At 39.5% G+C, this 25,751-nt stretch overlaps 1 protein-coding gene and 1 pseudogene across 3 annotated transcripts; both read right to left on the reverse strand.

The window, feature by feature from the left end:
* LOC117381254 (mitogen-activated protein kinase kinase kinase kinase 4-like) overlaps positions 1 to 12,993 on the reverse strand; it is a 46,628-nt pseudogene extending 33,635 nt beyond the window's left edge.
* A 2,838-nt stretch (positions 12,994 to 15,831) lies between these two features.
* chst10 (carbohydrate sulfotransferase 10) lies at positions 15,832 to 25,421 on the reverse strand. Of its 3 annotated transcripts, none has more exons than XM_033978196.2 (6): positions 25,215 to 25,380; positions 20,914 to 21,039; positions 20,328 to 20,443; positions 19,650 to 19,881; positions 18,779 to 18,884; positions 15,832 to 18,284 (listed from the first exon to the last, which is right to left on the reverse strand). In XM_033978196.2, exons 2-6 carry the CDS (start codon positions 21,005 to 21,007, stop codon positions 17,714 to 17,716), a joined length of 1,119 nt encoding a protein of 372 aa, XP_033834087.1. In that variant the 5' UTR covers positions 21,008 to 21,039; positions 25,215 to 25,380; the 3' UTR covers positions 15,832 to 17,713. The 3 variants fall into 3 exon arrangements, with proteins under 3 accessions (XP_033834087.1, XP_055083934.1, XP_055083928.1); XM_055227959.1 differs by having other exon boundaries at positions 15,833 to 18,284; positions 25,271 to 25,421; XM_055227953.1 differs by lacking the exon at positions 25,215 to 25,380 and adding an exon at positions 21,684 to 21,705 and having other exon boundaries at positions 15,833 to 18,284.
* Between the last annotated feature and the right edge of the window lie 330 nt (positions 25,422 to 25,751).

The raw sequence follows: 25,751 nt of genomic DNA on the forward strand, positions 1-25,751 counted from the left end.
GGAGCCTGTGAAGTGCCGCGTACCCTCCGGGAGCGATTAGAACCTCACTCTGGGCTTGAAAAACTACCGTACAAAGTGAATCTAACCAGGGTTCACACACTGTTTTAAAACGCGTTTAACCAAACTAAAAAACTAACTCATGCGCTTCTCCATTCACGTGGCATTGAAAAATGTAACAGGAAACAGCTGAACCAAGGCATACAGAAGAATCGGAAGTGGGAGTTCTTTCAGACTGTCAATCATTCTCGCACTGTTTGGGATCCTGAGGCTAAACCAAAGGGAATCCTAGGTGGCCATATAAACATTAGAAGTATATTATCCAAGAGTGAACAAATACAACATCTACTGCTAGACTCCAACCGAGACTTTCTTTGCATGTCTGAAACGTTTCTCAAAAGCAACTCTCCAACAGCGGCTCTAAATATCTCTGGCTACAACATATATAGGAGAGATAGGGAAGGTCCAGAAAGGGAGGGGGGGGTGATGGCTTATGTAAAAAATACAATTAAATGCGAAAAAATCCAATGGGCAAATGACCAGCTGTTAGAATGTTTAGGCCTCAAAATTTTGCTCTCTCAACAAATGTCTTTTATAATTATATAAATTTATAGGCCACCATCTGCCGACATCAGCTTCTATGACAATTTCAAACACCTACTAAAGCAATGCAATCTTGACAAGGAAATAATCATTATGGGGGACTTCAACATAAACTGGAAAGACAGAAACACTCGTCAGAAACTTAAGAAAATCACAGACAAATTTGATCTTGTACAAATTATAAAAGGACCAACAAGAATTACAAATTCAACAAGAACACAAATTGATTTAATTTTTAGTAACAGGCCAGAGAGAATTGTAAAGTCATTGAATATGCCATCAGGTCTATCTGACCACAACCTCATCGTGTTAAATAGAAAAATTAGCAAAAAGCGCTTTAATGCAAACAATACGGAGGAATTTGTGGGCATTCTGAAAAACAAATATCAGGACTTTCTAGTTAAAGTTAATGAAGTCTGCTGGGACAACCTAATAACCATGGAGGATTGTGAACAAGAGTGTGAAAATCTTATTTATTCTTTCTCTGCTTATGTCTAATTTTCTGTGAGAATTATTTTATAATTTTTCCCAATGAATTAAGTTCCATGGATAAATGATAACCTTAAAAAACTAATGAAAGAAAGAGACAGTGCTTTAAAGATCGCGAATAAAAGCAAGTCCTCTCAAGACAGGGTTCATTTTACAATGCTGAGAAATAAAGTGGTAAGGTCCTTCAGGAAAGCTAAAGCTGATTTCTTTATGACATTAATTGAAAAGGCAAATGGAAATTGTAAAACAATATGGGACCAAATCAAAAAAATGATTGGTGATCGCCCAAAAACACAGATAACAGTTGAAATAAAAATCGGTCAAAACCTTGTAAGCAGCCCAGCTGAAGTGGCAGAAGCCTTTAACCACTATTTTATTGACTCTGTGGCTAGCATCGCAAATCATTTCTCACCTGAATGTACAAATAATTTTTCTGTAGATCAACATGCGCCTGTACTCAGTCTTATGAGTGTCTCCCACTATGATGTACGCCGGACTATTAACTCACTTAAATCATCTACATGCAAAGACATCTACAACATGGACTCAATAATGCTAAAGGAACTCGGCTCATCGCTCTTACAACCCATAACACACATAATTAATCAGTCCGTCTCACAGGGGAGCATTTCCAAGCACGTGAAATCTGCCATCGTTGTCCCACTATTCAAAAATGTGACCCTCATTCATTAGCCAACTAACAGACCAATAAGTATACTTCCCATAATGTCCAAAGTTTGCTGAGAAACTAGTTGCTGAACAGATTATAAACCACCTTAACACCACCCCATTCACACTACACCCAATGCAGTTTGGATTTCGAACCAACTATTCAACTGAAACGGCCACTTGCTTCTTTACAGAAAATATTCGTCAATCACTGGACAAGGGTGGGGTCGGCACTGTTTTCCTTGATCTGAGAAAGGCATTTGACATGGTTATCACAACATTCTGCTGAATAAGTTGCAACACTTCACTTCTCTGCCAATACTGTAAAATGGATTCAGGCTTATTTAACAGACTGTTCTCAATATTTTAGAATTCAGTCACATCTTTCCTCCCCCCTTAGTCTCTCCACTGGTGTCCACAAGGGTCAATTTAGGTCCATTATTATTCTCACTATAGATCAATGATCTCCCATCTGTTTGCTCTAATGTCTCTGTCCAGATGTATGCCGATGACACAGTTCTTTATGTCCATGGAACAAACATCTCCACCGTATCTGCCAAACTCACACAGGCCCTAGTTCATGTCACAAATTGGTTACAGCACTCATGTCTACAGCTAAACACATCCAAAACAGTCGCAATGTTCTTCACCAAATCTCATAACAGCTCCTCCATAAATCCTGATGTCTGTGTGTGCGGTGAACAGCTCCAGGTGGTTCCAGAATACAAATACCTCGTGTCACCTTGATTCAAAACTCACTTTCAAATCCCACATAAAAATCATCAGTAATCGCATCAAATTTAATCTCAGCAATTTTCGACACATTCGACCTCAAATGTCCATACAGTCAGCCAAAATGTTCATACATTCCATGATACTTTCCCATATCCCTTACTGTCTCAACTTCTACAGCTCTAAAACCCATCCACTCTCTTTATAAACGGACCATCAAAACTCTTGATCGGAAACCACACTCTTATCACCACTGTCCAATCCTCCAAAAACACAATTTACTGAACTGGGAAAACATGGTCAAATATGCTCATCTCTGTCTCATATATAAAATCATTCATGGCTTGTCATCTCCTCCACTCACACAGTTTATTCACATCAGGACCTCTGACCACAAAAGAACCAGAGGGGCATCGAGAGGGGACTGCATCATCCCACTCAGAAAAAGTCTCTTTGGCCAAACCACCTTCTCTGTGAAAGCTGCCCTTGACTGGAACACCACCCCCACCTCAATTAGAAGTCTCCCCACTTACACCTCATTTAAATTACAGTTAAAGAAATGGTTAATTGAAAATCAGTCTTGTCACCACTAACATCCACCTCTCGATGCTCCTGTCTCCATCCTGCCTCTGAGTTTTGTTGTATGTCTGTTTGTGTCTGTGTGTGTATGTAGACAACGGTATGTTGTGTTTGTGGCTGAAAATGAATGTATGTGGCTGAATGTGGTTTTATGACTATAAGAATGGAGTTATATGCGACTGTATGTAAGAATGATTTTAGAGTGTAAATAATAACCTTGTTTTTATTCTATTGTATTTTATTTCCTACAGGTTGACATTTTACACCTGTCCCGGGACTACGGATGAAAAATAGCCCTCGGGCTAATTCTGGCATATTTACATGCAAATGTTTATTAATGTGCATTGTCCCTGCAATAAATAAATAAATAAACACATTTTGGTGAGGAAATTCTAGACAATAAACAATGATGCAAACTACTTTCTGCCACTGACACAATAAGTCAAAAGCAGATTTATACCACAAAAATTATTCTACATATGGTTTAAAAAACCTCAACTGCAATAAAGAAATATAATGAAACAGTTATAGCAGTTCTGTATAAGGATGGACCAATATGGATTTTTTGAGCCGATATCTGACATTTGTCCTATAGCTGGGCCGAAGCTAACTCTTGTGAGCTTTAAACCATGTTTTAATGTCGTTAACTTCTCAAAAACAGACCTGGAGTTGTGTTTTGTTTCATTCACACATTTTTGAATAACTTTATTATTAAGCTGTCTGTATCTCCAAAGCTCAACTGTTTTCAGTTTGAGAGAAGAACTCAGCCTAAATATGCAGGTGTGTTAAACATGTGTGAAGGAAACAGAACACAACAGGAAACAACATTATAGCACAGAAAAAAACTAAATATGGGGTCTTTTAAATCAATAGTGAAGCCCACACATTTATCTTGAGTTGACGTAAAGATCACATATTACCTTTTCACTTTTGTAAAAGTAACACATTTATTTATTTGGAATCTAAAACAATGTGTTACATGTTTGCGTAAATTTACATTAAACTTCAATACGGATATACGCATTTCTATTGGCTGATATAGTATTGAACAGTCTTGATGCCTAGTTCTTTAGAGTAAATAATGAGTCAAAGAAATTATTAATTCGACCTTCCTTTTACAGGTTGGACAACTCATTGATTCACTCATTTCACTAAAACACACTTAAGATCATTATATATTTTTCTAAAAATGTTCTGTTTCCCAGTTTGGCAAATCCAGTTTTTCTTCACAAATTGCTTCTTGATTTGTGTAAAACTATAATTTATATTTACAACAGGTATAATCCCTCCAAATGAAGCCAAAATTATAGATTCATAAATACCTGTCATAAGCACTTTAAGCTCAAACCTTATTGTAGCACAGAAAAATAAATCAAACTTTTTACACACTATTTTGATTATGGTGATGGGGCCGAGTGATGAGCAGGACCAGAGGAGGGGGAGTGTGCAGTGGTCTTTACCCAGAGCTGGTCATCGTGTCCTGGAGGGCTCTTCTTGATGAATGCCCCGTAGTACGTGGCGATGTTCCTGTGGTGCGAATACTTCTTCAGCATGTTTATTTCCAACTTGATCTCCTCCTCCTCGTCCTGAAAACACAAAAAGATTTAATATACGACAACCAGGAATCCTCTGCTCCGTCTGACCCTTTCCTTTGCTCTATCTGACCCTTTCCTCTGCTCCTCTGCTCCGTCTGACCCTCTCCTCTGCTCCGTCTGACCCTCTCCTCTGCTCCGTCTGACCCTCTCCTCTGCTCCGTCTGACCCTCTCCTCTGCTCCTCTGCTCCGTCTGACCCTCTCCTCTGCTCTATCTGACCCTCTCCTATTCTCCTCTGCCCCGTCTGACTCTCTGGCCCACTCCTGTGCTCCGTCTGACCCTCTCCTCTGCTCCGTCTGACCCTCTCCTCTGCTCCGTCTGACCCTCTCCTCTGCTCCGTCTGACCCTCTCCTCTGCTCCGTCTGACCCTCTCCTATTCTCCTCTGCCCTGTCTGACCCTCTGGCCCACTCCTCTCCTTTTTGCTAATAATCATTTAACCAATAATTCATATGCATAATTTAAATAGAAAACCATTTACTGTAAATTTCGGACTACAGAGCGCACCTCAATATAAGCCGCACCAGCTAAATTTGAAAAGAAAATCAATTTTGTCCATATATAAGCCGCACCTGAATATAAGCCGCAGGTTTTCATATTGTAACATGAGATATTTACACAGAAAGACGGTACACCGACCCGCTTTTTTAAAAACTGTGCCTGAAAATTGGCACCAACACGACATCAACACGGGATGAACACATCTGCAGGTTTAGAAAATAAAGCTGCACCAACACGGAAAATCTGCTTTTATTTCCTCTGAAAACTTTTGTCGTCTTTTTATATCGACCAAGTTGGATTCATTAATGCCGAGCTTACGTGCAGTGGCTCTATTTCAGGGGTCGGCAACACGCGGCTCCGGAGCCGCATGCGCCTCTTTCAGCCTTATACTGCGGCTCTGCGTGGCTTGGGAACTGACACTGACACAGCTCACAGTCCTGCGTAAAGAGAACTGATTTTCAGACGCTGTGCGCACAGGGGTCAGGAGCAACTTTCGCCCGTCCCTAATGACACACTAATAAGCTCGTCCGTAGATGTATCATGAAAATCCTGCTGGAAATCGCCACAGAAATCTATTTGATGTAGTAGCAAGTATATTATCTGCTCTTGTCTACGCGATGACGTTTCACGTATAACACATCAGACACGCACAGAGTCCGCTCTGTGTAATATGCGGGAAAAGCAAATGAGGCAATGAAACCTTCACAACTGCTTTGGCACATGGAGAATAAGCACCTAGGATTAAAAGATACGCCTTTAGAGTTTTGTTTTGTTTTTTTAAAGAAACTGCGGAGCAGAGTAGAAATAATCACATAATCAGCGTAGGGCTCACACTGATGCAGCGGTTTGGTGAGTTGTATTTTTTTATGCACTTAAGTTATTTTGGCCATATTTATCTGCCACGTGTAGAAGGCTTGTCCGTGAAAATAAAACCCACATTATTCCGTTACATTATTGTTATTATACACAGTGTTATCTTCATTTTAGATGTCAAAAAGTATTTGCTTCTCCCAGTGTTTTATTTTACGTGGAAAGTGGGTCCAAATGGCTCTTTGCGTGTTACAGGTTGCCGACCCCTGCTCTATTTCCTTCTTTATCTTAAAAACTGCATCATATCCATTTCATGATGCGCAAAATGATCATTCAAAATCAAAACTAGTGAATTCTTCAGAGCAGAATCTTTCCCCATGTCTGTCTCACTTTTACGTTTACAGCTAGAGAGCGCCCCCCAGGGGCCGTTATCCAGTAAAAATTCCATAAATAAGCCGCACTGCTGTATAGGCCGCAGGGTTCAAAGCGGGGAAAAAAAGTAGCGGTTTATAATCCAAAATGTACGGTATTTGTAATCAGGACAAACTCAGTAGTTGAAACTGAGTTTGTCCTGAGGCATTCCAAGTTTTACCGGAAATCTCAGCTCTCCTCTCACACCTGTGTCCGAACAGGCCAAACATACAAGTCATAAAACCTTACTCATAAAAGCATGTGTCATCGAGGAGATAAAACTGAGTCAGTGCTATGACATCAGAGAGAAGGGCGAGTCCAGACAGAAACCAGGGCTAGACAAGGGACTAGAAAAAGAACTAGACCGGAGACTAGACCGGGGGCTAGACCAGGGACTAGAAAAAGAACTAGACCGGGGACTAGAAAAAGAACTGGACTGGGGACTAGACTGGGGGCTAGATATACCGGGGGTTAGACCGGGGGCTACACCGGGGGCTAGAGCAGAAGCTAGACTGGGGACCAGACCAGGAACTAAACTGAGGACCAGATTGGGGACCAGACCAGGAGATAAACCAGGGGCTAAACTGAGGGCTAGATTGTGGACCAGATCAGGAACTAAACCTAGGACTGAACCGAGGACTGAGCCAAGGACTAAACTGGGGACTGAACAAGGACTAATCCAGGGACTCTAGATAACTAAACTAAACCAGGAACTAGAGCAGAGACTAAACCAGGATCAAACCAGGACCAAACTGTGGACTAAACCATGGACTAAACTGGAGACCAAACAAAGACTTGACAAAATTCTCCAATCCAATAGAGTCCATTTTGTTGTGAATAAAGAAATGGTGGTCTCATTTTAAATTCATGATTTGATTTCACTTCAACAACATAAATCTGCATGAAAAAATACATTTTTCATTTTTCCCCTAATCTCAATAAATCAAATACAATGGGATGCGACTCCAGTTCATCTTTGCCCCTGATGCCCTCCCACTCACAAAGAAACCACAGCACTCCAGTGAAACTAACAGCTCTGTTCTGAGGTCTATGGCTCCTCTGTCTGCTCAGCTTCATCATTTATACACATTCATCAACCCACTGCTCCTTCTACTACAAGAAACCACGGCACAAAAGTACACATCAATGTACAAGTAAAAGCACTGTTACTTCAAAATAACATGTAGTACAAAGACGTGGCCCAGCAGTAAAAAAGCATTTAGGAAAACTAGTACACAAGTAAGAGTAACTGTGTGGACATAAGATCTGATTTTTACTTTAAAGTGAATGTGATGTTAAGAAATAATGCACAAAATCTCGTATTTTCACAGGACAGGCTTTAAAAGGAAAACCTAAAATCATATCTGAAGAAGTGCCGCAAGAAACACAAATGTTCTACAGGGTCAGCAGCTTTTACACAGAGTAAGACCCCATGGAGACACAGGGAGGGCATCTGACACACAGGAGACGGCATGTGACACGAAGGTGCGGGCATCTGGTTCTTACCTCGGTGACGTCCATGACTTTGATGGCCGCCAGCTGTCCAGTTTTGACATGTCGACCCTGAAGAGAGACAAGAGGAGGATCAGAAATGTGATAAAAGTATTATAATGCATTCAAAGCATCATTATTCACCGTGATGACTTTAAAAGTGCTTTTTACAAACTTGCTTTTTGCATTCTCTGACAATAAAACACAAATTAGATGCAGACAGTACAAAGTGGACTTATTTTGACCTCAAGAGCCGCTTAAACAATATACTGTATCTGTACTGGGGCAGGACACATTTTGCTCAACTACATGGGGAAAAGATCAGGTACAAAACTCTTTAAACTCTTCCTTTATACTCTTGTTCAGAATATTACACAGAAGGTTTAAAATATGCAACTGAAATGTGTAAATGAACTCATCCTCACAACAAATAAAACCAGAGTAAAGAAAATGTGGTGGCGCAGGTTTGACGTTCTCAAATTTAATGATCTGCACAAACTGAAACACGATCCAGGTTTTATGGTGTGAGGGGCTAAAGTTACAGATCTAAACCCAACCGGATCTGAACCAGGAAGCAGAGTTGTCAAAAGTATCGAAAATCTGATACTAATCAATACTGAAACTAGTATCATTTGAACTTAAAGTCATTCACAGGACAGAAATGAACCGGAATAGCTTTAGAATGATGTTGAGCTGTATAAGAACAAGTATTAGACACATAGACTAGTGTACACCCATGGACCACTATGAACCTACCTGGACACTGAGGGATTACACACATGGAACGATAAGAGAAAGTACTACCATTTAATGCTGAAAATCATTAATTATTATTATTGTGGTATTGAGTATCGAGTCTAGTATCAAAAAAGAGTTTGAAATTTTAGTATCGTGACAGCACTATTTAGAACTACAGTAGGAATTCTCTAATCCTTTTAGGCCTGGTTTAGACCTGGAATAGTCTTGTTATAGACCTGGTTTAGATCTGGTTTAGCCCTAGATTAGACCTGGAATAGTCCTGTTATAGACCTGCCTTAGATCTGGTGGTATTTGGTGTGAAAGGTTTGTGAGCCACTATATTAGACAATAAATGGTCATATTGAAATTGACTTTATACTGCTGACACCGGGCATGTATACACAGTACACATTTCGGTCGACTAAGACTCCGCAGACTAAACAGTTAATCGACTAAGCGATTAATCAACTAAACAACTACAGCCCTAACTGACAAATCTTAGCATAGTTTTAAAAAATACCAATCTTTCCCACTAGCTGCTGGACCCTCCTGATGCTAAAGCTAAATGCTAATGCTATCCAGAGTGCAGCACACTGACCCACTTCTCACAGAGAGAGGGGTGACCAACAGCTACAAGATTTTCAAAATAAAACCTGGAAATGTAGACTTTTTTTCTTGTCACGGCTGAATACAAACTCACTCACTGCCCCTCACCTTCCTTCACTTCTCCTCTTCCACCCCTCTTCTTTCTATACTCCCCTTCATCTTCTATACTCCAATCTATCTTCTTTCCTCTCCTCCTATGCTACCCTTATCTTCTCTACCTTCTTCCCTCCTCTTTTGCCCATCTACTCCTTCTAATCCACCTCGTATGCCCTCCCCTCCTTTTCTCTTCCTTCTCTCCACCTCCTTCTCCATTCTTCTCCTCTTCACACCCTTCTTTCCTCCTCTTTCCCTCTCCTCTCCCCTCCCCTCCTCCTGTCTGCTTCTGCCCATCTTCTCCCTTTCTTTTCCAGTCCTCCCCTCCTCCCTCTCTAAACTGTCTTCTCCCCCTCTACTCTAACTCCCTCTTCATTTTCTCTCATCCTCCTCTCCCTCTACTCTGCTTTACTAGTCTTCCTCCCCCCAAACCGGTTGATTCTCTGTCCTGTGACTCACATTATCTTACACTTAACCAAGGGTTTTCAAAATAAAATACTACAGAGAGAAGGCTTTTCAAAATAAAAACAAACAGTCCTCATACAGTACAACCAAGGCTTTCAAAATAAAACGATTACTAAGGAAAATGTTTTAAATCAGAACAAAGCATATCCTGTCCCCGGCCCCAAAACGATTTTAAAGCTACACTTTCCTGTTGGAGGGTCAGCCATGTGCTTGTCTCAATGGAGATGTTATTGCTGTCTGGAATGTTTCAGTATAATATTAAAATCATCAGATCTATGGAGAGGCGAGCCCACTCACACAAAGAGTACAAGGTATTTTTAAGCAGTATAAACACCTGTAATAGAATAAATCCAAACTCTATGTATTGCCTTACTGTGGAACATTCCAAAGCATCTCCATGGAGACAAGACCATCAATTAGAAAAGCTACATAGTCCAGCTTTAATAAACCCAACCCAAAACATGCACAATGGGTCAAATCCTCCAGCTAAAGTAGTCCTGAACAAGACTAGCACAAGATCTGGGGATGGGCCCCACTGATCCTGACAGGTTTAACCCAGAGACAATGAAGGACGGGTTAAATGCAGGGTTAACCCAGAGACATGGGTCAAATGTACAAGACACATTTCCTATGGGGGGAAATAAAGTGGACCTTACTCCAGACACATTTTGGTACAATTTGCCGTCTCCTCCTCAAATAAAAATAGCTCAAAACAAGAGCTGAATGATTTATGAAAAAAATTTAATGATGATTTTTCTGACATTTATTTAAAAAATAAAGATTCTGTTCAAAGTTCACATTTTAAACACATCCAGAAGAACTGACATCTGAACTGATGAATCACATTTAAGAACATGTGAGGGCATCTGACATACACGGGGAGGGCATCTGACGCACTGGAACATTTCAGAACATGTTTGTACAGATCTAAACTACAGGGGCACCAGTTTTTATGCAGAATAAGACAGGAGATGCTGTTGTTTTTGGAGGAAATATGGTACGTCAAAAATGGCAGCCTTTGTAATTTCGTGCAGCTCTATTCAAAATCAAACAAAAAGGTAAGATTTTGTTTGTCCAATTTCATATCTTCTGAAAAACATGATGATGATTTTTTTTTTAGATTGAACCCTACAGCTACAGACACACAAACAGCGGTGGTCCATATGTGTCTGAGCAGAGTCTATATAAGGACTGAGACCCTCCCTGTGCATTCCTCTGTTTCACCAAAAAGAACATTTATCTTTTACAAAACTCCCTTTAAACAGAGAGGGGGGACCCCTCCAGATCTGGTTATGATCCTGGTCAGCTAACTGGAGAATTGCTGCATGCTTTCAGTTGATGGGGGGAGATTGGAGGACAGAGGAAGAACATGCAAACTACATGAAAACAACGCACAAGCCGGGAATTGAACCTGGGACCGTCTGGATATGAGCTGCTGCTACAGTTGTGCACTTGGTGGCTCATCAAAACATTATCCACAGTGAAAGGATAAACAAGGGCTAAACCAGACTGGAAACTAGGACTAAAGCGGGGACTGGACCGGGGACTGGACCGGGGACTGGACCGGGGACTGGACCGGGGACTGGACCGGGGACTGGACCGGGGACTGGACCGGGGACTAAACTAGAGAGTAAACCAGGGACTAAACCAGGGACTAACCGGATTTATACAACGTCTAAACCATGACTAATCCTGGGACTTCACTAGGGATTTAGCCAGGGACCAAACCAGGACTACACCAGGCTTAAGACAGGTCTAAACCAAGACAAAACCAACGTCTCAACCAGGACCAAATCACTTGTATAAATCCAATACCTTTTCAATAGAAACCGTGAAAAAGGCCTAATCTATTAAACTCAAAACCAGGTCCAAAACCAGGACTAGAGCCTGAGCTTAACATGCAGAACTAAAACAAGGACTAAATAACCATTTTGCTCACTCTTAAAATCTCATTAAAACTAAACACAGGTTAATGTATTACAAAAACCAGAGCGGCACAAGCTGTTGATTCTAATCTCTCCAAATGTGAACAATATTAAAAATGTGACCAAAATACTCTGAAAAACTGAATATATGACCTTTACTTCAATATTCAAGTCATTATCATATGCTTGGATAAATACTAGATGAATCCACTTAACATAATTAACTATATTTCAGCCATGGTACATTGTAAATATGGAAATGTTTAGTGAATTTGACAGAAATAGTTTGTTTTGGTCACGATTTAACACGTTTCAGCGCTTCTAAACAGGCTCGTGATGCGTTTACACCGGATGTCATATGTAAATGATGTTTTTTTTATTTTTTTTATTTTAAAGCGCTGTGGTGCGTCTCAGATCCGTGCACTGTCATTGTGGGATAGCCCAGTCCATCCTTCGCACCGCTCCAAGCCACAAACGCACTCAAACCGCTCCAGTTTATTCCCGATCCTCGTTCTTTTCTGCGCTTTCTGACGCGTTTTAGCTGCGGAATCAGAGCGTGTCGGGTGTGCTTGTATTGTTCCACGGCTCGATAAGCAACGAAAACAAGCGGCGTGGAGCGAGCAGGCCAAGCACTCGCCCGGAGCGGTACCCACCTTGTACACTTGTCCATAGGTTCCATTTCCGACCACCTCCACTAGCTCGAAGATCCCCGCGGGGTCCTGGAAACACAAACACCCACGTTAGCGCCACTGTTACTGGGCTCCGAGTTCGCTGTGTCCGATCCGGAGCGAGCAGGGGCCGGGGTGGACCAGCTGTTGCGCCCCGCTCGCTCCGAATCCAATGCGCTTCGAACAAAGAAAATCAGACACTGGCAACACCTCGCCTCGGCACAGCGCCCGTTTCCAACACTTTTACGCACGAAATAACCACAGAACCGGGTCATTCTGAACAAATACATGTCTGATAATGATTTGAGATGTTAAAATAATACGAAATTAAATTAAAAAAAGTGCAGAATTTAAATCCGTTGCTTTCTCACCCGCAGTGAAGCTAGGTCTATGTCCACTAGACTTTTGGCTGGGGAGTCGTTTGCCATGTTTCTGTGCGATCTGGGGCCGTTCCGAGGCCGTTGGATGCGCGGTGCTGAAGCGGGTTAGAGCCGGCTCCTGTGCAGGGAGGTCGGTCCGTGTGTCCGCTCCTCGGCTCCGGTGCTCCGGGGTTTGGGGCTAGATTTGGGGCTGTGTGGGCTCCATGTTGAGGTGGCAGCGCTGCTCTGTTCTGGAGGAGGCGAGGGCACAGGAAACGCGAGCATCCGAGCGCGCCCTTCAAAATAAAATACCAAAACAACATATGAATCTAAAAATTTTATTTCAATCATTCTTAAATCACTTAATATGGGATGTAGGCTTGTATATCTGTCTCTTTATTACATATGTAAACCCAAAGTGGTTCGTTTATAGATGACAAATTACGAATGATTTTCACTGAAACTAGTAGTGTGATATTTGCTGAAGGAGAGGTCACATTTTTCACATTGGTTCATACAAAGACGACTTGTTTTAGTTAATATTAAACTAGTTTTAATCTCCATAAAATGTGTAATAATTTATACAAATGAATCTTGCTTTTGTTTGACCAAATTCCACCCTCTGCTTAGAACTTAAAATTACCGTAAGTAACCGTATTGAAATATTACATTTAATTACCAACTCCGTGTATAGACCAGGCCTGGACTTGGACTGGACCATGGATTGGACCTAAGGCTGGACATTACCCACGTGATTTTGTGGGGACCCCATGACGTCAGGTAGGAGCCAGCAGCTTTATGCACATGCGCACTGGCAGCGTCTCTGTCATCTCGGGCGTGGCTCCATGTGGGGTGTGTTATCAAAATGTGTAAACTGATTTAATTTAAGAAATACTTGGATGTTTGAATAGATGAAAGATGCAGTGATTTTGATTGATGAGTGATTTAAAAATAATTTCATATATTTGACATTAATTTCATATATTTGACATTGTTAAACCAAACAGGTCAAAAAAGAACTGATTATGTTACTCTAAAACAGGTCTAAACCAGGACTGAATCAGGTCTAACAGAGCTGAGCCAGAACTAAATAAGGTCTAAACCAAACAGGTATAATCCAGGTCTAAACTAGGACTGATTCAGGTCTTACACAGGACAAAACCAAAACTAAATAAGGTCTAAACCAGGACTAAACCAGGACTAAAAAGGACTAAACCAAGACTAAACCAGGACTAAAGCAGGTATAAACAGGACTAAAACATGTCTAAAACCAATAATACCTTTATAATAATCCTAAAATGGAAAGGTGCAGTTGCCGTGGCTGGACTGGTTTGTCCTGTCTTTGCTTGAATAATGTCACAGTTTGTTTAAGTAAAACTCAACTGGGTTTGACCTACATTTACAGACCATAACAATAAATAAATATAATCATCAGAAGTTTACTTAATCAGATTAAAACAGGGAAAGTTCAGTGGTTTTAAATAAGAGAATTGTTTATCTACTTTAATTGGCCTAAAAGAGGACTAAACCTTTTAAGAAGGGCAAAAAATGGACCAAAACAGGACTAAACCAGGTCTAAACCTGGAGTAAAACAGGACTAAACTCAATAATACTCATTAATAAAAAATATTCAAATTAAAATTGGTAAAAGACATGTTTTTAAATAATGCCAAGTAATGTCTTTGCAGAAATGTGTAGAATAAGACAGATGCAGACACTTCCCACCTTTCAGTGTTGCAGCAGAAAGTACACAAACAATAGAGGAATAAAAATATGCAGTCAAAAATCTAGATAAATGATGTTCTATAAATAGACTATGAAGCTACAGTGTGTAACTTTCCATGGAAATAGAAAATTAAAGCCATACTTTCAACATTCTCCCTGGAGACAGATATGTTTTATGCCATACTGTGAAACATTATAACCAAAGGATCAACATATCCATGGCAACAAGCAGGAAGAGGTCCTCCTCCAGGCCAAGTCAGGTTTGTGGAGATGCAAGCCTGCTCGCAGTAAGGACACATATTTTTCACTGGAATAAACACAACCAAAATGAAACACAACATTCTTTTATTTTAGTGTATTTTCTGGCTAAAAAGTTACATAGTGTGGTTTTAAATGTAGGTGTCCAAGTAGAATATTAAAATATACAAAATGGAGGAAAAATAGTGATCGTATCATGGAAGCAGAGTGTAAATCTATTCTTCAGAATATATTACATGACTATAAAGGTTCAGTTTAACATCATCTGAACTATACATTTTAATGCAATATTTTGAATCTAAATGATGAAATTAGAATGATTAAATTATGTGGTGATTTTGTCAATAATTGAATGAGATCAGGTTTATTTAAGGGAAAAAACACATACTTTTAGCAGAATTAATCTGTGCTTCTTTTTCCCACCAAAGTTTCATGACAATTTGCTGCCCCCTAGTGAAACTTTAACTGCATTTCAAGAAGACCACACAAATTTAACATTGCATTGTGTCACTTTTCTGCTTGTCTCCATGGACGTGTTATTTCTTTTCCTGGAATGTTCCACAGTGGCATTAAACCTATCCATCATGCATTTATTGAATTACAGGTTTCTCAAAATGACCTTGCCTGTCCACAAATCTTCACCTGCTTGTCTCCATAGATCTACAGATGTTTAAAGCCATATTCTTGATTTGGATCATTTTAGGCAAAGCAATAACGCCTCCATAGTGACAAGCAGGAAAGTTACACAGTGCACCTTTAAATAAATGATACATATAGAAAGACAAAGGGCAGACATTTTTAGACAATTTATTTTGTTTTATCAGTGTTTGTCTGAAAACAGAAGAACATTCAAATTAATATTAATATAAATAAACATGTAAGAGACAAATGTGAGAATTTTAAATATTTTCAGACAAAATCCAGTGAATTTCTTGTTAAATAAAGTGAAAAAGTCAAAAGTGACTTAAAAACTCAGATTTTACTCTGGAAATGCTTCTGAAATAAAAGTAAAAATAACAGTATATGATTTGGAGAAGCAGAAAGACCTGGTTTAGTCTAGGTTTAGTCCTGGTCTGGACCAAGTTTAGTCCCAGGTTTAGTCAAGATAGTAGACATGCTCTGTCCCTGGTTTAGCCCTGGTTTAGTCCTCCTTTAGTCCTGGTTATAACCAGGACTAAAGGGGGACTAAACCAGGGCTATAACCCCTTCTGTTTTAGTTAAATAATCTATTTAAGAAAACAAAAAAATTCTCTTGTCTTCCTTCATTTACGTTTTTAGGCAACTTGCACAAACTAAATATGAATAATGCACTTTTTTAACACCCAAAACAAACAGTCAAGTTTTTCCTAAACAGGTAGTTTTCAGAACCCAAACCTCCACAGCACCTGACCTTTTCCATGTATCTGAACAAAACATGTCTTGCTCCAGTACAGACATATTGTATAAGCAGCTGTTGAGGTCAAAATAAGTCCGCTGTGTGATGTCTGTATCTAATTACAAAGAGAGTTATTGTCCGAGAATCACTCTTAGCATGCTAGCTGTTAGCTTTACCATGATGGTAGATCTCCGCTCTGGTTTTATTAAAATGTGACTCAAACTCATGGGGTAGAGTTCAAAATAAAAAAAAATGTCTAAAATGTAAATTAAGTGTAGTGTTTTCTGTTGGAGTGTGTGAACTTAAAGTGAAATTTCAAAATCAAAACATGTGATGTGCTCCAATATCCTAGAGTGAATGAATCAGCTTTTGTCCCAAGTTAGTCCTATTTCGCACCATCCTGGTTGAGTCCTGGTTGAGTCCTGGTCGAGTCGTCCTTGGTCGAGTCGTCCTTGGTCGAATCGTCCTTGGTCGAGTCCTTTAGTGCTGTAACAAAAGTTTATGTAACATTATAGAACTAACAGAATCAAGAGGCGTTTTTTTACAGTTTAAAAGTTACATCTGATCCTCGATATTTAAAGGAGCTGTATGTAATCATTATTATAATACTGATTTATTCTTAAATACAAAAACACTGAAGTCTAATTTATTTATGTTATAATTTGGTGTTTGGTTCAAGACGATTATCCAATTAGAAAGAAGAATGAGCCTCACGTGGGTCTTTCATTTGGGTTGCCAGGTTTCAATGCTGAAATCCCGTAGGTTTAAACCTAAAATGACTCTCTGGCTGCAGGTGCTGGGGTTTAGGTAGTGACCATTCAGATCAATCATGACTCAGTGCTAGTGCAGCCTCTGCAACTCAGTGAGTGCATTCTGGAGGTTTTAATCTTTCACATGAGGCCATCCATGTACTGAGAATGAGACACACTTGGATGTGTCTCCATCTGCAGGTTAAGGATCTGGACACACAAGTTAAGTTGGAATTGTAGTACCTTTTTAAAACTCTAGGAGGGAGAACATATGCTGTTCCTTTAAAATACCCCAGCGACTACCTTTAGTTGTATTTACTAAAGTTGTCCAGGGTTGACCAGAATGAGTTCGGTCATGGTCTGGTCTCTGGAGGTCATCTATATTGTTACCAGTTTTACATAAATAGTATTAATCATTTAGTCAGCTGATGTCATCAACATTCCCTGTGGGTGTGAAGCTAACTTAAAGCACTGCTCTGTCTGAAGCTCTGTTAATAAAGTTAGGATTTAATCTGAGCTTTATTTTAACACAATCTGACCATAAAGAACTGACTTGCTTGGAAATACAACAGGTGAGATGATTTGTGCAGTTAAACAAATCTCTTACACATGAAATTAGTCACAAGCTAGTTTTTCAGTTAGTCACTTTCACCTTTTTGTTGAAAATAAAACTACTAAACAGGACCGTGAACGCTCGGATTGACCAGAGGCTCCTAAAAATGTGTTGTTTAAATCCATTTTCTATTTTTTTTCAGACTATCTTAAACTTAACTTTTTTGGCTGTGTTTGCTAATGTGTACATTGTGTCACCATGGTATCTGCTGAACATTCCACCAATAGAGATGCATGTAGAACACCCCCAGTGTGAAGTATTAATGTCAGTCGAGTATAAACCCGGGCCGCTGGTACCCGAACAGTCTGAAGTCTCCTTGATAACGCGCGTACAGTTTGCGTGCGTCTCTCTTGCTGATGCTGTTAAAGTAACTCTGGACTTTGGTGCGGTTGTACATGGTGATGCCCGGGGGTATGTGTGGGTACGTGACTAACCCTTCGATGCCTGCGGCTCTGAGGATGTGTGCGGCGTCCTGCTCCAGTGTCTCGTGGTGCCCAATCACATCATAGGTGATGTCACATGGAGCACACAGCTCCACGTAACTCAGCCAGTGGATGATATGAGCTCCGAACTGACGGTCCAGCCGATGGCGGCCCTCTGCGTCGCCGAGGTAACGCACATAGTCGTCGAATCGAAGCCCCGTCCCTCGCTCCTCCTCTGGCCCCTGATGGCCACGGTCACTATGGAAACGGCGGTACTTGCGGATAATGGCAGGAGCGATGTCGAGTTTGTACCATGGCTCAAATCGCGGGTTTAAGACAAATTTGTCCTTAAATGCAGAGATGAGGCGTTCAAAAGGATCTCGCACAATCAGAAATTTAAAGTAACTGTCCAGTCTGAAAGAGAGGAGAAAAAGCTTACCAAGTAGAAGTAGAAGGTGGTAGTAGTAGTCACAGTCATAGTCATAGTCGTAGTAGGTTTTCAGTCTCTAAAAAGTGATTATGTCATACGTCTAGATGGGGACAGTTTTCTTATAATTTGCCATGAAATATCCACAAGGTAAATTCACAAATGTTGAACCTGATGATTTCTATTGGTGACCCAAGAGCTCACTGTATTACAACACAACTCTGCATTTGAACTTTAGTCACTTGAGCTGCCCCCATCTGTATGAAATATGATTGGTCTGTAGAATGTGGTGATGTCGTCTGAAACACAAAATAAAAGTAATAGTAGTAATTAATAGTATTATAGTAGTTGTGGTAGTATTAGGGACACTAAAGTTTTATCTCATCTTATCTCTTATTTTAGTAGCAGTTATGATACTAATGAGAGTAGAAGCAGTAACAGTATTAGTAGTAGTGTTAATAATAGTAGTAAACAGCAGTACCTGTGTGTGACCTCCAGGGGGCTGTAGGAGGACAGTCGAGGCAGTCCGTTTTTTTCGTGGTTGTGAACAATGTTTTCTGGGATCTCCTCCACACTCGGGAACGCTCCTAAAACAAACATATTAGGTTATATCTAGGCGTCTTAACGCATTGCGTTGACCCTCCTCCCTCCTGTCTGTGTGTGCACTGTGATCCTTTGACAGTCCACTCTGCTGTTTGGATTCGGACTCGTGGTTAGTTTTTACACTGAACGATCTCACATGCTGATTAAAAAAGTCATTGTGTGTCAAATAAACACTTGGAGCAGACGAACTTCAAAGGGCTGGGCTCCTGTAAATAGTCCCTCTGACTGAAAGGTGAGCAGCACCTGTCCATTTGGACACAAGGAACACCCTATGTGCATCCCTAATTAAATATCTACTGTTAAACAAGTGTTATGACATAAAATACTGAATTGTGTTCATTCATCTCATAAGCCTATGTCAAGCTGAATGGAGAAAACACAGAATATTCCAAACAGCTTTGTCACTGGAGACATGTTCAAGCACATGTTCAACCTTACTCCATGTTTTGTCAAAATTTGGTGAATTATATTGGAGAAAACAATGTGATTAATCATGATTATCTGCAATTTATTATTTCCTAATTATATATCATTTAATTTAGTCCTGGTTTAGCACCTGGTTTAGCACCTGGTTTAGCACCTGGTTTAGCACCTGGTTTAGCACCTGGTTTAGCACCTGGTTTAGTACACGGTTTAGCAAATGGTTTAACATCTGGTTACATGGGTTAGCACACGCTTTAGCACACAGTTTAGGACATGGGTCGGACAGTGGTTTAGATAATGGTTTAGAAATGGTTCAGTCCTTGTACCGTTCAGGACTATGAGGACCTTCTTCCACTGTGTGTTCCCCACTTTGGGCGTTTGACAGAAGAGGATTTTGTGGGAGTCGCTCACAAAGATCCGATCCAGGACAAATTTGGAGACGGGGTTGTGGGTTAGATTCCGGAGGTCTTGCTCTTTGCACACAGAGCTCAGGAGGCGGTTCCTCTGGTCAATGACAGACTGCCACTGCTGCGACGTGCTGGAGGGGGCACTAGAGACCTGCACACAACAGGAAACACAGCTCTGCTGACATCTGGATTACTTAGAATTTTAAATCTGTTTTTTGGACAGTTAAACCTGCAATATGGAACATTTGGTCTCTAGCACAATTGCGATAGGAATTGAAAGCATTCAAAACTAAATATTCTATCTTTACAATGGTGAAAATTGTGCTTATAAATATAGAGCTAAAATCCAAGAACAGCTTTGTGACTATAGGAAAGTTCCACAGTATAGAATTAACCTTCTCTATCTCAATGGAGACAACTTAGTGAGAATGGATTTTTTTCTTATATATTTTTGAGCAATAAGAACACTTCTAATTCAATAAATACAAGATAGACCATGTGCAGGAGTACTGAAACAATGACACTATATTAGAACAGGGTTAAAGCCCCACTGTGGATCATTTCAGAGAGTACATGATGCCCCCTACAGTCTGTTACCTGTACTACAGGTCTGGGGCTGGTCTTGGTCTTGGTCTTGGTCTCTGGTCTCTGGACTCTGATAGTCCTGGTCCCAGAGTCGGTCCAGTTCTGAGACACCACTCTCTCTCCATATCCTGAAACACACACAAAACAAAATCATTTACACATGTGACTAAAAACACCAGAGAATCATGTATGAAACATTTCTCAGAAACTTCAATCCATTAGATTTGTAAGTTACTTACAAATTATTAACATAAGCAGCACATAAGCAGCACACTTAGATGAATGAAAAGTAGGAGATAAAAGGGTATTATGAAAGTCAAAGTCTCCAAACTCATCCTATTTTAAATAAGCTGGTCTTAAGCATTATTTGCACTCTGCAGTATGCCATGTTTGTAATCATAGGGTCTAATAATAGCAATTAATCAATTACTTACAATTACAATTAATTATAGTGTATTAGTAGTACTTGTATTAGACTAGTAGTAGAACTAGTGGCAGTAGCAGCAGTAGTAGCAGTAGTAGCAGTAGTAACAGTAGTAACAGTGGCAGCAGCAATAGTAGCAGTAGTAACAGTAGCAGCAGTAGTAAAAGTACATACCATCCGTTGCTCTGAAGTTGATGTACTTTGTGACAAACATGAGAATGAGCAGGACCCACCCACAGGCTCCAAGCAGCAGCCAGTGGTGCCTCATGATGCCGGAATCTAACCCTCAACCCATCGGACCTGAGACCAGACAGTAAATGCTGCGTAAGTAAATGCTCACTTGTGGACTTACTCACAGTGGAAGAGGAAGCACAACTTTTACTGATGTACAGGTATTGTAGCTGACGGTAATATGTCAGTATATTTGTTTTCAGAATTTAATTCCAATGTTCTGTATTTATGTCAAAGCATTGATGTCTTTATTTTATAAATTTTTATATATCGTATTTGTGAAAATTATTTACTGTTGTGAGTCACGTTAGCACGTTTGCCCCGGAAGTTAAACAGAGAGAGAACTAGTAATAGCTGCGAAAAGTGTAAAAGAATGAGCAAAGAAATACAGAAAAGTGCAAGATGTCAGAATTAACTACTGCTGGTCATGATGGCGAACACGGTAAACATTGTGTTTTTGTATTTATTTAAATGTATTGTATGTTTTAGAGTTACGCAAATTTTCCTTTATCTGTCCTTTAGTTTTCACGGTGTTCACGGTGTGAACCTGTTCACGGTGTGAAGGTGGAAAGTGTGAACGAGATTAAACATTGGCACATCAACATCAGTAAGGAGCGTGAAGTCCTTTTATTAGAGAAGAAAACCAGGGTAGCTACAGGTATGGTGTGATTAAGTACTTAGTAGTACTTTTGTATATTGCTATACTTTGAAACCTTGAGAGTATAGATGAGTCCAAAGAACCGAGCTCTCGTTCGGACTTTGGTGATAGATCTGGGAAAAGCAAATGATCGGTTACAAGGACAACCCACCTATAAATACTGTGTTTCGATTGGCCCAGAAGAAAAAGGAGGGCAGGACCATTTGACAACAAACTAGAATTTACTTCTTTCTAGTTCTGATATAGCAAAAGAAAAAGAAAATCTGTCAAATGGACAAAACGTTGTAGGAGTGAAGACGTTTTTCTGCTCAGATTACTGGTAGACACTGCCTTATATCTGTATGAAGGGAGGAGCTGGCTACACATGTTACAGTTAGGGATGATGTCTGAGGCCCCCATTCCTGTTCTAAATAACCACTCCATAAGAAAATGTGCCAGCACCGTGAGAGCTCCTTGAGATCCCAGTCCGCCGTAAATCTTCCTCTCAAAGCCACTAACCTCTACTTTGAAGATAGTTAGGTACAAATTTTAGCCAAAAGAAATAAAAAATGGTTTGAGAGGGGAGTTAATGAAGCTATTTTTGTTAAGAAAGAATCCTTCCTTTAACAGAAATGGGGGCCTCAGACATCATCTATCCCATATTTGTAACTCCACCATTCATTTGGAGAAAGTTAATAAGCTGTTGGTAAACAACTTCTTCAAAAAATTTCCCTAAAAATGGCAGATTTGAGATTGGTCGGTAATTGTTCAGTATTGTGGCTGCTCTTCTTCAGGAAAGGACTGATAACCACAGTCTTCAAAGCTCTTGGGAATGTTCCAGATTGAAGTAAGACTGTTAACTGTGCAAGCAAGTGGTGATAACAGACTGTTGAGAATAGATAACAGACTTTAGAAATTTAGTGGGTAACACATGGAGGCAGCATGCAGATGAACTCAAACTGGGACAGTTTCGTCAGTTACAGGTGCAAAGTGAGTCAGCTCACAGTGTCTAGGTGGCTGCAGGGGTGTTATTTGCATTGTAGAATTTATGTCATTTTTAATGACCTGAACCTTGTCATTAAAGAATACTGCAACCTCATTGCACCTAGATGTGGAAATTAGTTCAACATTAGTAATCTGTTGCAAACTGTTGCAAACAGAAAGAGTTGTTACTTCAATTTCCAATAATATCAGAAAAATACCTCTCCCTTGTTCTACAAGTTCTACAAACTGTGGTTATACATGTGCATCTTTTCTCTGTAAATCTCATAATAAACCTAGAGCTTTGATTTGCGCCTTTCCCGCTCGGCCCTCCGGCGCTCATTCCTCCATGGCGCTTTCTGCTGATCTTTAACCATTTTAACCTTCACCGGAGCTATGATGTCCAGAACATTCAAAATACCAGAAGTTACAGAGTTCAACAAATCATCAACATTAGAACATGAGGCATTTTCAAAGTGTATCATTTCCATGAACAGTGCACCTGTGTTATCACTTATGTGTCTTCTTCAAACAACTGCAGGACCAGCCGCTGGTTTGGGAGTAACAGACAGGTCAAAAAAGACACAGAAATGATCAGACAGAGCAACATCCACCACATTGACATTTGAAATATTTACTCCTTTGAGAAGGCCCAGAGTGTGTCCTCTGTTGTGGGTGGGCTCACTGACATGCTGAGTCAGACCAAAGGTTTCAAGGACAGAACTGAGCTCTTTAGCATTTCTGTCAAACACATTATCCACATGTACATTAAAATCACCTGCAATGACCATCAAAGTCTGTACATATGACTGAAACCATCTCAATAAAATCAATAAAACTCAGACAGTGCTGGGGAGGTTTATATATAACTAAGTAGAGTATGGAGGGGGATTGTTTTAGCTCCATTTGAAAGGAAACATAATCAAAAGATGAAAACACCCCAAATGACAACCTGTGAATAACTAAATTATTTCTAAAAAATGCGGGAATGCAGGGAATGTGAGCTAAATTGCTCTGATTGGATAGTCTAACTGTCCTTCTGTTAATCAGTCTACGTAATGCAACTGTAGATACAGCTAAATCACAGGGCCTCTGCCTGATATTATCTTTATCATGACTGTATGTCCTGGGACAGCAGAGGCCCTGTGTGGCCTAGCTCTTGGTGATAACATTAAAGGAGCATGAGCTAATTAATAATGTCATGAATATCAACACCATGAACAAATAACAGTGAAATAGTTCATTTTCTTATCCAACATCTTACAGAATGTAACCTGGTTCATGAAATCAAATATTCAAAAAAATTCAGATCCCATACAAGAGCTATTCATCACTAGTTGAAGTGACATAACATCAAATAAAACAGTTCTTTACATCACTTGTTCTTTTATGGAGGACGCACTAAAAGAAAAGGACTTCATTTTGCTTCTAAATTGCTTCAGTCGCCAGATTTCAACCTTTTTTTTTTATTTATGATGTATTTAAAATTGTAAATGTGAAAAAAATGTTTGACAGTCATTTAAAAATATAAGCCTAAATAACAGTTTAGTTTCAGAGCAAAGACATGTCTTATTTACAAATGTAGAGGGACTTTCCATGAGCTGTTCTTGAAAAATATGAAGAACTTTTGGGTGGAGGAGTGAGTCAGACAAACTCGAGCGGGAGCAAAAATCTGTGTCTGAAAACTAAACAAAAAGTACAATTCCATTAACAAGAATCTGTTAAAAAATACTTCAGTTAATTCAGTTATTGGTTTAGACTTCGGATGAAGTCAAGGTAAATCAAGGTTTAAAATCCCAATCGAAATCACTATAGATAGGTAGGCAATTTATTGTGAGAAAATTGTTTTGCATTAAGTAAATAAACATTAAAACTAGTGGATGACACACAATAGACAAATATTCAACACGCAAAGCAGAATTTAAAAATGTGCATTTGTATTAAATACAATTTGTAAAGTTATTTATTTGCCCAAAATTATTGTGGTACTAAGACGATACTCACTGCCAGTCACCACAGTACAGCCCCATGACCCAAAAACAGAGAACCAAAACTCTCATCTAAACTTTAGTACAAGTAAAAGTATGTATATTGGAAATACAATGTATTAAATTAAAAAAGTACTTTGTTTTTTTGTTTTGGTTTTTATTCAAATGCCATTTTCTTTTTCTTTTAAATTTATCAAAATAAAAATAGTCAATGTACAATCTCACTCTATAAATGTGACTAAATATAAACTTACCCTAACCTTTCATTACTACTCCTCTCTAACTGGGAATAAATGTATGTAAATATGTTATTATAATTACTACACTATAATTTATGCATTTATCACTAAAGTCTTTCTGTATTTTGTTTGATTAGAAATACGTTTGGTATTTTACTTGTTCACATCACAAATAAAACGATTATGTATTTTTAAAACATCCATTTAAAATCATCTATGTGCGAATGTCATCTTAATTTTAAGGCAAAGCTCACATTTCACATCCACAGTTTTGTGACTGTATAATCCAGAACACATATGAGTTCAAAGTTAAAATAGTAAAAGCATTTATTGTGTTTATAGTGTTTAGGGTTAGCCCCAGGATTCCTAGCATCACACCAGCCTCTGAGCGCTACTTACCGCCTTATTTTGTATTTTTTTCTGAATTCTGCCGCAGTCTGAGTCGAGTGTCTCACCTCCTGTAGCCGCACGTGTCCCCAGAGCCAAAGACAATCCGCATAAACGTGAAAAATGTGAAGAAAAAAGATGCAAATATCGCAGAAATGTCCCAGAATGTCTCTGCAGAATGTGGCTACAGCGTCTGGCCACGCTCTTCCCCTGCTCGTTGACGTCACGGCGTACAAGCGCTCACGCAAGGAGACGTGGCCACGGGGATTACGCCTGATATTTTTTATTTTTAGAGTTTTTCTAAAAAAAAATAATAATTGGAAATAAAAAATATAAAAACTGGTTGTTGTTAAAAGAACTGTAACTAAAGAAGGCTAAAATGACTTCATTGTAAATAAATATATAAAAACGTGAGGATAAATAATAAACCATACAACTTTGTAGAATTGTAATACAAGAGCAGGCAGCGATTAATAACAATATGGCAATTTATTCAAACGAAAATTTGATTCAAATGTAAATTTGAGCAACATTTTTCTTATTTCAAAA

This window comes from Periophthalmus magnuspinnatus, chromosome 2, assembly GCF_009829125.3.
Source record: "Periophthalmus magnuspinnatus isolate fPerMag1 chromosome 2, fPerMag1.2.pri, whole genome shotgun sequence".
NCBI classification, from domain to species: Eukaryota; Metazoa; Chordata; class Actinopteri; order Gobiiformes; family Gobiidae; genus Periophthalmus; species Periophthalmus magnuspinnatus.